Here is a 14,719-nt window from a genome sequence, read left to right as displayed (position 1 = left end):
CTCACATAGAAAAAAAGGATTGAGATTTTAGCATGGTTTTCAGCATGAATTTCCTGACAGTTTTAAGATAGTGAAAGTGTAGTTCCTTTGTATAAATCTGGGTCAAAGCAAGAGTTAAATAATTATCGTCCAATATCCTTGTTGAATGTTATGTCTAAGATCTTAGAAAAATGTGTCAAAATACAATTGCATTTTTTTGGAAGATAATAATTTGTTATCAGAATGCCAGTATGGTTTTAGGAAGAGTAAAAATACTAGTGATGCTCTCTTCGCTATGAATAAATATATTTTGGAGTGTATTAACGGAAATGAAAAAAAAACATTGACTCAGTCCATTGATCTTGCAAGGCATTTGATTCCATTGATATAAATATTATTTTAAATAAAATCGAATGCATTGGAATTCGTGGTATGGCCTTAAAATTGCTTAGTAGTTATTTGAATAAACGAAGCCAGTTAGTTTCTATTAACAACAATTTTAGCGATATACGTGAAATAGACTCCGGAGTGGGCCAGGGCAGTTCGCTGGAACCATTCCTTTTTTGATTTATACAAATAATTTAGACAAACTTCCAATCACAGAAAAGCTCTTTCTATTTGCTGACGGCACTGCAGTTATGTTCAAAGGTAATACTTGGGACCAAACATTTAATGCAGCACAAACAGATAGATTTCTTATTCAAAAATGGTTCTCCCAAAATGAATCAATGAATGTTTTAAAAACAAAATATATGCCGGTTTTCCTCAGACAAAGTAGTGAGCCTCCCGCCAACCTCAGACTAGTGATGCATGTTTGTGGAGATCCAGGTAACTATACCTGTGGTTGTTTACATTTGGAGAGAGTAAATCATTACAAGCACTTGGGAGTGATATTGGATAGAAGGTTAAGATGGGAACCCCATATTGAATATTTGAGGACAAAACTTAATTTATGTGTTTAGAAACGTACGGGAAATTCTAAACATTAATGAGATAAAAATGTTATACTACGCATTTGTCCAATCAATACTTCAATATGGAATTATAGTATGTGGAGGAGCTAGTAGTAATATTTTAAAGCCATTGTTTGTCATACAAAATTAATTTCATAACTTTTCAATTCAACAGGCATTTCTCTACAAATGTATTGTTCAAATACACTCAACTACTTTCGGTGCGTCAACTCTTTATAAAAACTTGATTTGTATATACCAACTCCAATCAAGAACTGATAGTGACGCCAATAACGCATAACTATCCCACCAGAGGAGCTGTAAATGTAGGTATATACTATACAGGTACCCAGATTTTTCAAATCTGCAAATCTTACCAATGCTTTTTATATTACGAATTTTCTGTATAGGAATTTACATCAGAGATTAGAGATCTACAGGTATCTCTTCAAGTTTACAAACGTTCGGTAAGCAGTTGGCTGTCGGAGATTGGGCTCGATCAGTCCGAGACACTTATCAGTTCAGTATACAATACCGAACGAGATTAATACACCAGCACACCAAACAATATTTAGCGCACAGACATTAGTAACTGCAACTTCATTCACTTGACCACTTATTACTTAACATTAACTGTTCCTGTAGCTGTCTCATATTTTAGTTGTAATAATATTTTGATTAATTTATTTTTATTTTTGTATCAATTTCAAATTGTAATAGAGCTCATCCCGCGCACAGGTCTTTTACGGCCTATGCGGGACTATTCTTTCGTATTTCTTATGTATATAATATATACATAAGACATTATATAGATATATATTATAAGATTATTATAAGATATATATTATATATCTTAAGAAATATTTGAAATAAAACAGATGTTGATTTGATTTAAAAAATTCAAGTTATTATCTAATGTTGGACCTAGATATTTTGTACTTGTTACAAGCTCAATTGGCTCACCAAAATCAAGTGTTCTTTTTTTATCCTTGGTTAATCTTTTTTGGAGGAAATGTAGATAGTTTTCACAATATTTATGTGGAGGTTGTGATCTTTAAAAAAGTAATCATATTTCCTACATCGGAGAATGATACAATTTCTACTTCTTCTGAACTATTACCCGAAACTTTAAGATTTTAATAATCAGCATATAGGCAGAGGTTTTTGCTATCTGTGTATATTTTACCGATTTGTATATTTTACCCCTGTAGTGGGTAGAAACAACTTTTAAATGACACCTCAGTTATAGAAATTGGTGAAGAATTGGGCGTAAGGACGTTATGGCCTACCGAAAAAAGAAAGTACTATTATGTACCAAAAAAAAAATTATTATACATATATTATAAATAGATTTAGATTATTAGAACGTTACAGGTTTATCCATACAAGCTTTGTATTCATTGTTTGAACTAAGCAACGAAAAACTGCAATAGACAGTTATTTACATACTTAAGTTTTTTAAATAACTGTTGGCGTACAAATGCAGAGTTCTCAATTTTTAAATGCATAATTCATCAACCTTATGACTATCTTTTTTTAATTGATAATCTTTAGTATCCGGGAGTGAAGCTGTGGTTGACGAGTAGCTTGTAACACTTCGTCGTTCTGATCTCTATTGCACTGCTGCATAATTATGAAGCCAAATAAGCCTGGCTTCATAATTATGCAGCAGTGCAATAGTGATCAGAGCGTTCCCATACTAAACAATTTCATATCGTCATTAGAAGATGACATGCGATCACAGCGATTCAATGAAATCACCTACTTTAAATTAGTGCTTTGCAGTTTTTGAGCTCGTCTGTCATCATTATTAGCGACACTGTCTCCTTAGGGCTGTGTTAAGTAAAATAGTTTCGTTTGGTTATACGATGTAACTCATAGAATAATTCAAGTTATGCGATGCAACTATTGATTTTAGTTTCATTGCGGTAAGCTTATGCTGAAACTGTTTGAAAAATCTCTTTGAGTGTATAAAATAAGAGTGTTAATTTTATGATTGTTTACATTACTAACAAAAGCTATGTGTGAAGAAAGGGGTATGAAAGATTTCTGTGATAAAATTGAATTAACAATTACTTACTGTTTCTATGAAGTGGTTAAGGTCAAACATTAACTATTCATTTTCTTTGTATAATTTTTTTATTCATTTTAATTCAGGAGTGCTGAATTTCAACAGCTAGTAGCTATTACAATAGCTAAAAACTGCTGCCGTACATTTCGTCAAATTGTTTTTTATTCATTGGGTGCAGATTTGCATAGGCTTGTTTCCCAGCTAGTCCCGGTTGAATAGGCACGGTTACCTTCTCTTGTTTCGCAACCGCAAACGATACCTCTTTATTTTGGAAATCAAAAGAAGTGTAATACTTTTGAAAGAAAGGCAAGCCCAACAATATTTTCTTTTGACCGTCTCCCTCATCTATCTTTTGACTTTCTGCCTCAACTACCTCGTTGAACCTCGAATGACACAGCAAATCTTTCTCCTGAAACAAACGTAATAATTCAGGAAGAATTACATTCCAGATCGGTAGTAGGCTATGGACCCAAAATTACCACATAGGTATCTAGTATTAAGTTCAACACTTCAAGATCCACTTAAATGTTATTCAATAATAACATAAACACAAACAACAATTTCAATATAATTTTACTCTATGTTTAACAACAATTTTGTTAATTGTGTTGTTAATAACAATATTTTTGTTTTGAGAGAATTTTGCTACGAGTAAACAAAGTTAAAACTCGTTGAGTGTGAGTTTTCCATCATTGACTGTGAAATGCGTTAAATCATTAAAATAGAAGTCACGGCTGTTATTGTACCGCCACGATCGTTAGAGCGGATTATATGGGTCAGTTTTGAAGGGTAGTAAAACATCTGAACCACGCGGGTTCTGAGGTGCATTTCTAAGCTAAGCTTATGAACACTCCTGTCATTTTTGCACATTTCCTTCAGTTACCATAGACAAATTACCTACAGTCACTCCTTAATCAAGCCTGATGACATGTCAAGATTCCTGTTTAACACAATAATGGCGTTGTTAGCGCTTTTTACGCTGTGAACTTTCTTCGTGACACCGTGGAAACTCGGGCTCTTTTCAGGCAAACCTTTTTAAAAAAGATTAGGCAACCTTTTTGGGGAATACAATTTCGGACTCTTTTCAGGAGCTCCGTTGAAAACGATGAATTACAACGAATGCAGTGAAAACACCAAGCCCTGAAGGACCTCTTCACCGTTCTCAGCGTGAGAGAAGACCTCATAGGAAATTTCTCCTTTCAATAAAATTAAATACCGGTAATCCCCTTCAAGAAGAGGAATTAATTATTGTTTCAAGTAGAAGTTTTATTATTTTGTTTTTGTTATGGGCAAATATTAATTTGTTTTGTCCCTGTGTAATGGTTGGAGGGTATTGTTATAAATCATAAGATTATTCATTTCGTTATATAAATAATCAACAGTAATTTGTATAGTATACATATTGTGAAAGAACAAAAAATAAATCAAGAAGGACATGAAGAAGACGCGGAGAATATGCAAAGAGGACCGGGACCGGAACGCAGACTTGGAAATTCTACCAGATAGGACGCATCGCCATTTTCTTACTGAGTTTTCCAAAGACCTCAAAAGTATTTTAATACTATATATATATATATGCGTTTATTTTAATAATATGTATTTTAATGTTTAATAATATGTATTTTAATAATAATAAAACACTTACTATTGAAAATATGTAGTCTTTAGGCTGTAAAACAAGGTTCTGCAATCTACCGTTCTTATCGATGATCTTGAACGATAAATCTGGCAGATTGTCTGGTAGAAGTCGACAAGGATACTAAAACATAAATATAATTTGCTTACGTTGCGTTTTTTCTCAGCATGGCAAAAATAAGTATTTTTAAGCGATAAAACTTCTTAATATTCCAATATAGTTTGGTCCATGGCAGGAATGCATTATAAATATTAACAAATCTTCCAATGACCACGTCAAGTTAAACGAAGTGAAGGCTGGAGTAGAAAATATAATATTCCGTAATATATTTCTCACATTCAAATAAAAATATCAAAATACAATGCTATCAACACAACATATTCGGATCTAACTTAATTGATTGGTAATTTGTATTTAAATAAACACAATTATTCCCGTCTAAGATAAGGAAATTGACACAATTATTCATGTGAGTGTACCATTCAGGCCAAACTCTGTAGGGTTTCAAAGATAAGACAAATTAACTTACTACATTTTTTCTGGTAAGTATGTCTGCAGGAAATGATCCACGGTTCTCCTTGAAAATGAGCTGTGTCAGCTGTTCCAAAAGTTGTTCAGGAATTCCAATTCTTGAAGTACCTGAGTCTGGTAGCAATTGGGTGAAATAACCCAGCTTTTCATCACCAACGTACATCCTGTTGAAGATAAATATTGTTTATCATGAAGAGTATCCATACAGGGTTGGGCAAAAGTATGAACACCCCCTATTAAAATTTTAAACTAGAAACCCCAAACTCAGCAAACCACTGTATGGCATAAGAGTGCACATTTTTGTTGCTCTTTTTATTTTTATGGGTTGTTGTTTTCATGGTATGTACCAAGGGAACTTAAATCATTATAACCGTAACAAGAAACTAAAAACTACTTTTTGGTCGGTACTGAATGACAATTTTGCCCGGCATCTAAAATTGGGGTATTTTTAGGGGCAGCTAAAAAAAAATACAAAGTAGGGAAGTGACACCTCATATTATAGGCTATTATATTGAAAAGAGTATCGGCAAAATCAGGAGGTCTCTGTCTCAACTCAATACAAAATGGTGGCAGTTTTTGTTTTTCATCGACCTCAGAGTCTCCACTTACACATTAATAACCTTATCCAAGATTGACATTTTAATAGGGTGTACCAGGAATGCTTCTTCCTTTATAAGAAATAAGTGTTCTTTTTAGATGCTTTGAGATAGAGACCTGTGATTTTCGCCGATATTCTTTTCAACTGATAAATTTTATAATAAGGACACTTGATGGTGCTTTGTATATTAACATTTTTGCTGTCCCCAAAATACTTCATTTAGGTGTGCTGGGCAAAATTAACATATCGATCTGTTGTAGATTGAAAGACTAAAACTATTAAAACACGAAATTACCTTTAGTTAGGCTTTATTGGATAAAGAATCTAGCATGATATACAAGCTAACAATATGAAACAGCTAACATCAAAGTAAAAGAAAACAATTTCTAAACATTTGAAGAGATGTTACAATCCTCAGCCTTATCGACCCTTACCACCTAGTATAAGGCCTAGTATTCTAGAGGAAACTTCCTCACAACAGTTACTAAAGCATATTAATTATGGGTATGTATACAGGTAAACGTTTATGTAGTTTCACAAATCCAGACCGAAATGAAGTTGTATTACAAACGGTTAAATACCGAGGTGCGAGTAAAATGAGTGCGAGAAAGTAAAATGCGTGCGGGAAAGTAAGTAAGTGCAGGAATCAGCTACTTTGCGTGTTATAATCAGTGCAGGAAAACCTGCTTTGTTAGTGCACATGTAGAAAAAAAATTTGGATAGGTATTCTGGAATTAATTTATTTCATAGTTACCCTTCCATTTGTATATCCCACGCCGTAAAAAACATACTGTCCATGCGTTTCTTTGGCTTAACCTTGGCTGTGATAATGGGGTGTTGTTCATCCACGTACTTTTTGTTGAACCCTCCAAAATACAACTCCCCGCTATGAGATGCGAAATAATCCCGCACAGACCGATCTTCAACAATTCTGAAAAATAATAAGTACATTGATAATATATCGTGTTGTTCTTCATGAGGAGCCCAGGGGAATTTAAACTTGGCAAAAGTATCGTTTAGTAAGGCGGTGAGGTATGAGTTATTTTAATGCACTTCCCTGTGGATTATGTTAGGTCAGTTTAAGCTTGAGTTAAAGCAAGATTCAAGTTAGGAATGGGATGGTTATCTGGAAAATAAAATAATTATATACAGAAAAAAATTGCGTATCTCATTTGCATCAAGATTTTACTTTTAAGTTCTCACAATTTTGGATGGTTGATAATGATAATGAGGAACGATGTTAAGGGTAGATAATAGGGGAAACAGATAAATGCAAACCTGTTTTTCCAAACTATTTAATTTTAGAATTTAAATGTATTTCCTATAGAAATATTTTAACATACGTGGAATACTAAGAAGAATTTGTATACAACTCACCTCTCTGCAAAGTAACTCACTGCACCGCATACTTCAGCCTGTGAAATTATAGTTTCAAGAGGTGATATAATTGGATTTTTCAAATGACTTCCCATGGTGAATCCGAGCCCAAATACAGCATCGGATTCCTCTGCGTTGTATTCTTCTATTTCGTCTGCAAGGCCGAACATGGTTTTGACTTGAATCTTTTGATTTCCATCACCTATCTGCAAATTCAGTTACGGGACGCTTTAACAATGCACTTCACAAAGTAATAACAAACCATCTAATCTAGAAGTGGTTTAAAAGTTGATGGTAGCCTAGTACACTGAGGGTATAAAATGAGATGTACAAAAAAAGTAAAAAGCACAAAAATAGTTAGGATGTATTTGTGTGTTTAACACAGTGAGGAGTTTGTTTTATATCAAATTGTCTAATTAATGTGAGTGTTTTGACTATTAATGGTTTTTGAGATTTTGACGTAGCCTTCGAAGAATTGGAAGAAAAACAATTGGACATACTAATACATTGAGATGTTTGTTATAATACAGCGTGGAGGACATGGACAGCCTCACGTGGATCTCAGGCTGTTTCCGCCATTTATCACAATGGCTTAAGGGGGTTCCCTACCTCGGACTGTTTTCAATTTTCTGCGACCCTGGTGAGTTTAGTTGGAACTACAAGACGACAAAATATTCCCTAGGATTGCTGTCTGCTGGTCGTGTCACCGCCAGGACGCCTCCGCAGTGGAAGTAGGCCCATCCTAGTAAACCCGCCCCAGCAGTGCACTCACTTTCACTTTCTCCCCTAGTTCCCTCTCTCTGATTTACAACCCTCGGTGACTGGCGACAACGGGCTATTCACGCCGTTCATACAGACTCAAGACCGTTGCGCGCCTCTTCCAGTCAGATGACACCGCTGTAAAACAACTATGGGATTATAGCCCAAGTTATAATTTTTGAAATTCATATGCTTACTTATTTATTTCGCCACTAGGATCACACCACATCGCGTCGTCGCACAGGTTTTGTATTTGGCAAGGTTGAAAAATGCTACAGCCTGGAACTTATTTGCTCCAGTTCTAAGATTAATTTATTCAAATGAAATATTAATTTGAAACGTTTTTGTTTCAATATGCTACAACCTATATGTCTGAACGTTTTTATATTATCAACAGGTTCTTGGCCATATTTATTTATACTGCTTAACTGGTTTATGATAATTAATATAATGTTATTATGTGTCATGGATAAATCTTGGGGGAAATATTATGAATGATGAAGAATGTGTAAAATTTGTATCCCTCCGCGAGACAGTAGTTTCGATAAAGGCCGCTAGAGTCCGTCAGAATCATAGCGCTTTTCGCCGTGCAAGGTTTTACGCGGTTTCATTTTGCACATACAAAAAATAATCTTTTCTTGAAACTAAAAGTGACTTGATATTTTTAGTAAAATTTCGCACTAATATTGCTTTATTAAAAATCGATAATTTCATAAAAATATATTATTATTCAACTGTAAAGTTCACTAACTTTGACAAGTCGTTGCCCTTGATTGCGTAAGCATAGACATTTTTTAAAAAGCAAACTTAGTAGAACCACTCTTTATATACAAAATGGTGTTTGGTTCACAATTTAAATGTTTAAACTAGAATCGCTATATGATACCGCGCAAAGCGGTTTTTTGACGTTTTTCGGCGGGGGTAGGGAACCCTCTTAAGCCGAACAGTTACACTGACTTTTCTGTTTGTAAAAAAACACATACTGCATTGCTTGAATGGTGTTCGGTCCAAGCCATGATGACAAAACGAACCAGAAAGTATCCCCATACCACCAACCCAGTCCGAGCACTAAGCAAGTGAAACTGCTTAATTCATTTTGCCCCACTCTGTATATAGTGGGGAGCGAGCTGGCGTAGTGGGAGCGCGGGACTCCAGTCCCTGAGGTCCCGGGTTCGATCCCCGCCAAGTCACCAATGGATTTTATCTAAGTGATAATGCCGCATCCCTTGGTCTAGCCTGAAGTAATGTGAAAAACAATCCCAGGCTCGTACTAAATTTACACTTTTTAATCCATCATGAATATAATTAAAATTTATTTCAATTTGTTATTGTTTCATTATGTATGAAATAAATGTTTACTCTGTACATTGTAATATTTTTAAACATTTTCACCACCTGAGGTGAGGAGGCCCCTAACAATTCAAATATAAAAGCCAACTTCACTTCAAGTATAATCCACTACACCTAACATTCCGTAAAGAGATAATATTGACAACTTTATGTAATTGATAAGGCTGAGACAACAAACTGACATCCCCCATGTCTAGGAATTCCAGCTTTAACAGGAACCCCACAACCAATTTCTCAAAACTGTGCTAGAGGGTTGTCATTGGCACAGAAGTACAATATGAACTGGCGTGACGTGACGAAGGAAAAATCAAACTAACTGTAACGTATATACCTCCCTTTGAAGTTAGAAAATGTCTTCGCAACAAACAGATAAAAAAAACAAAATCATAGATTAATCTGCATTACACTGATGAAATCACGAAAGTGTTTAACTTCAAAAGATCCACGAATACGATTTTAATACTATTTAAAGGTTCTTCCAAAGGAAAGAGATACCAGATAACATACTATCTCCGATGACGTACGGTTAGGGAAATATTTTATTCATGAATGATCAACCATATTTGAACTGACGCAATTAATATCATTATTGTTTTTACACTTATTAATCTTTAAACAATGCTAAATGCTTAAAATATGTATAATTTCACACAATTTATCGCAGTTAGATGAATTAGCCTTGAAAGTAACTGTCGATTTCGAAGGTTTCACCTAATAACTAAATAATTTATTTAACTATTCTAGGTCATATCCAAAGTTTTTACAGCATAAAGTTTACTACTGTATAACCAAAATATAAACTTAGGATATATGTATTTTGTTGGCAATACCGTCATAACATCTAATGCCAGCTTTCCACTTCTCATCCCTCTGCCATACTCGGTTTTGAAATTTGGATCTCCATCAATGTTTAGTGGTTCATATGTACTGCTTTGGCGATAGTCAAATGTGTTGGGTTGGTACTGGGACTGAGCTAAAAATTGATTACTTATTAGAGCTGACAGATCACAGACTTGCCATAAACAAATCTTACACATGGTTTGATGCCGGACAGAAATGAAAGAGTCCCAACAGTAATAGGGTCATATTTTAAGAAAGAAAATATACGAAAAATTAATTTAAAATAAAATGACAATGATTTTAGATTACTTCAATCTGCATATCAAACAATTTGTAGGTTAAAATTTTTGACTTCAAAATGTATACATACAAAATATAGTTATTTTTTAAGGAATGTTGGATAAAATTGGAAACATGCCCAAATAAGACGAGTTGTATTATTATACTTTCACATAAATAAATGGGTAAATATATAAAATAATTTCATTTAAGGAGCTTACCTATATTTGAGAATTCCTTGTTAATGAGGATTAAATCCACTGACCCTGTATCGAAAGTCACTCTGAATGGTTGAGCTGGCGTTCCCATACCGATGTGAGCATAGTAAACGAACTAAGAAACACAAATGAGTTGTATTTTTACAGTTTAGTTAGAAATCTTATTAACACAATAGAACAATGATGCCCATTCCTCCAAAATCGCACTGTACAAAAGCTATGAATGTCTAAACAAATGGATCTAGAACACAGCTTCCTGCAATGAACTGCGAACTCATTACTGTTTTCATTTGTGCACATTTATTTGGATATAATACAGGGTTATTCTAAATGATGGACCCATTTTTAATGCTTTATAATTTTTATACTATTAAACTTACCGCTATAAAATACACATCAAACGAAAAAGCAACTCAAAGAGTTTATGCCTTCCGAAGACACATCATTTAACAAAATCGATCCAGCTGAACTGTAGATTTAATTGTACAAAGTTAAAAAGTAATCTCCAACTTTTTTTACCACTAGAAATTTGGAGGTTGAAAATACTCAATAAATGTAGCCTAAATTTGGCTTAAAATAAAAAAGTGTGAAATTTAATGTTTGCTATGTTTATTGTCTACATTGAAGACGGGGATTTTCAATTTTTTTTTCATTTTGAGGCAATTTTTGGCACCTTTCTTGAGTATTTTCAAAAAATGCCTAACAGTAGATTGTAGGAAGTTTTATTCTCTTTCGGAATCTTACCTTCCACTTTGGTCGATTTCCTCACCATTTTTTTTTTTTTTTAGAAATCTTTATTGTTTTTTCCATACAACAAACAAACACAAAATACATTTTCACATGAAAAAAAGAAAAAAGACAATAACCACCTTAGGTTAAAAACCTATGTTGGTGGATTTATACACTATCTTATGTTCTAAAAATCGAAGAGGCGGTTTTGTCCGGTCACTTATATCTCTTGGTTATAATATATACAGTGAGTGTGAGTTCTACACAGTGATCTTCTTCAGCACAGCGTAAAAGTCAATACACTTACAAACAAAAATGATACACCAGAGTAAGTATTTATATTACTTATTATCTATATTAGTCACTTATATACTACTGTATATATACTAAATTCCATAAAAGTACATTTCAGCATTTTCCAAACTTAATAAATAAGGCTACAGCTGCTTAGAAAAATCTTAAAAGTTTAAAATTTAAAAGTTATTTGCAAAAACGTCAAGTAACCTCCAAATTTCTAGTGGTAAAAAAAGTTGGAGATTACTTTTTAACTTTGTACAATTAAATATACAGTTCTGTTGGATCGATTTTGTTAAGATGTGTCTTTGGAAGGCATAAACTCTTTGAGTTGCTTTTTCGTTTAATGTGTATTTTATAGCGGTAAGTGTAATAGTATAAAAATTATAAAGCATTAAAAATGGTCCATCATTTAGAATAACCCTGTATAACAACATAATTACAAACTAAAAAAAATTTGTTCATTGTTATACATTTTTTATTTCTGCTTTTAATACGAATATATTTAACACTTAATAACCAAATACAACTTTTCACATAACATCTGGAAATTGACAAAGAACTTTCATATTTATTTTAAATATTTCGAATTTATTTGTGTTTTCTTAAGATGTAAACAAGTGTTTCTAATCTTTCTCCCTAACATGTAATTGTTTTTTTACTCATGTATCCATACTGAAGTCTAACATGAGTTGAACGAAAATGAAGGGTTCACAAAAGGTATTGCAAACATTTCTTAGAAAGTAGAACTTTCTTGGATTTGGTTGTTGTTGTGTATGTAAGTAGGATACGTGTCCCCTCCCCTTCCAGGAAACCCACGTTCTCCTATTTTACATTACTAAACGGTTTTAAATTGTACTTCAACTATTTAAAACTATACAATTATGTCCAAAACTGGTCCAAAAATGGTCATTGAACTTGATTGGAAATTAAAGTGGCAACAGTTTTCGTTATATCTGTACACAATATAATTTTTTATCCACGATGTTTGTATAGGATATAAATCGATAAGTCCCTTTGAGAAAATCTGTTGACCATAACATATTTCAGAGCGAACCAACTAAATTTAATCTTCCTCATTGTTGAAAAAGTAATAAAAAAATAAAGCTGCAGTTGTTGTTCTTGTGTATCACCTGAAGCTAACTCAAGCGCTGCAAACTTGAGTTAAACCAGTTAAACCAGCTCAGCGCAACAATTTGCACACCAAACTATTCAAGCTATCCATGAGAATTTTCTGAACCACTAAATCAAATGCTTTTTAACACTCTACAAATATTCTCAATAGTTAATTTTTCATAACTTATTATTTCATGTTTTTTTTTTTTATAATTACTCGTGTTTTTTAACGATACGAAATCGATTAGATAGTTCAGTTGTGTTTCCTAGATGTAGGTTGTTTACATGACAGAATAACAGGTTATTTTATCGAAGTTAGCAAAACACGTCCAGTGAACTTCTACTGAAATGTTCAATGATAATTTATTTATTAATTTCCAACTAGGTGATATTTTGTTTGTAGTTAAGCGAGTACACACATAAAAGTAGCACTTACGTTATTGTGGTTATCCTGAGGGACGGGAACCTCCCGACCTGTCAGTTTCATTTCCACACTGTAAAATACAAAAATAATTAATAATTTTATACAATAAGTAAAAATAAAACTTCAGAACAAATATAATATTTCTAATACAAACGCAAAGTAAATACTCACTCGCATCCAAAAACGCACATGAAATGGAGAAAGCTTACACATAGAATTCTCCATATCATTTTTGTGATGGAAGATTCTGATACAGTAAGCTGGCTGGTTGAGCGCCTAATGCTTGTAATGCACAGATGAATTCTGTCAAGTCGTCAATTTGTTTGCATTCACCGCCATAGTTTAATTTGAAATATGTTTTAGCAGTTGTTTAACTTGTTATCGTCAAAAACGCCACTCATAACCTTCAAATTCGATCGGTTTACATGTAACACCAAAAGAGTAAACTTGGAATTAAAAACCTAAGTACTTTTTAAACATGCATAATATTTCAATAGGAAATCAATCTGAAATGTTAAAAAAATAAGTGAAAATCCAATTAGGTAATTGGAAATGCAGGTTCGACATAGCAAGAATATTTTTTGTTAGGGAGTTTATTCAGTTTATTCAGTACGCATTTCGGAAGTAATAGAAAGAGTAAGAACTACTAAAATGTAATAAAGTGCGGTAAGCACTTGTGCAGTATGTTTTTTAACCAAGTTTTATTGAGCTATGTACTTTTATCATGTAAAATATACATACTTGTTAAATATTTAGTAATTTAAATCAAGTAATTTACTAAAATATAATTTAATAACATCTGAACAATAATAGCACAATAAAATATAATGTTTGTTTTTGTTTAATATTTATTAAGATTAAAATATTTCTAGATTGCTGTTTTGGAAAACCATAAACTTCTAAAGGGTTGTGTCAAAGCAAAACTAAATAAACAGGCCGTAATGCTCCTCAGGCATGACGTCATCATAGGTGACGGCAATGGCGCAATATTTTTTTCTTTCTCCCCCTATACCATAGTACATGGAGAACGTATTGTTTTCGTCAAAATTTTCGATTTTGAGTTTTGAGTGGAGTTTTGGGTCCCCCTGGGACCAAAAATACGTTTTCGAAGTGAAGTGTACAAAGCTACAGACTACACCTGTGGTCCGATTTTGATGACATTTGGTATGTAGGTACTAATCTATGGTATCTCCAGGTATTTCTTAAAATTTTTGATTTTTAATGCTGATTTCCCCATAAAAACCCATAAAATAACGAAAGAAATAGAATTTTCTCAAAAATGGCCCGAACGATTTCGATAAAAACTTCGTATGTTGTAAACTCCCATATCTGTAAAAACTACGGTTCAAAAGTCATTCTAAATTAATTAGGTTTTTTCCATAAAATATCCCATAAAAAAAGAAAATCCTATTTTTGAAAGAAACCAGTTTCGATTGAAATTAGCATGTGATAATCCTTATAATTCAACTTTTACACTATTCAAAGATGATGGGGGGATGGCTCCCTCCCCCCTTTGGGTGACACCCCTGGGTAGATTTAGAATTTATTTAGCAAAAAATGTATAT

General features: G+C 33.2%; 1 protein-coding gene across 1 annotated transcript; it reads right to left on the bottom strand.

Moving 5' to 3' along the window:
* Positions 1–3,059: 3,059 nt before the first annotated feature.
* Positions 3,060–13,451, bottom strand: LOC129000759 (lysosomal aspartic protease-like). Its single transcript, XM_054427746.1, has 9 exons — positions 13,326–13,451; positions 13,167–13,224; positions 10,595–10,706; positions 10,085–10,227; positions 7,146–7,351; positions 6,523–6,699; positions 5,169–5,334; positions 4,649–4,762; positions 3,060–3,412 (listed from the first exon to the last, which is right to left on the bottom strand). Exons 1-9 carry the CDS (start codon positions 13,382–13,384, stop codon positions 3,128–3,130), a joined length of 1,320 nt encoding a protein of 439 aa, XP_054283721.1. The 5' UTR covers positions 13,385–13,451; the 3' UTR covers positions 3,060–3,127.
* Positions 13,452–14,719: the final 1,268 nt, after the last annotated feature.

This window comes from Macrosteles quadrilineatus, unplaced genomic scaffold, assembly GCF_028750875.1.
Source record: "Macrosteles quadrilineatus isolate MER2022 unplaced genomic scaffold, UCM_ALF_1.0 Scaffold_8__2_contigs__length_117827958, whole genome shotgun sequence".
In the NCBI taxonomy this organism is placed as follows: Eukaryota; Metazoa; Arthropoda; class Insecta; order Hemiptera; family Cicadellidae; genus Macrosteles; species Macrosteles quadrilineatus.
Note: the sequence above shows the minus strand (reverse complement) of the source record. Positions and strands in the feature narration are given on the sequence as shown.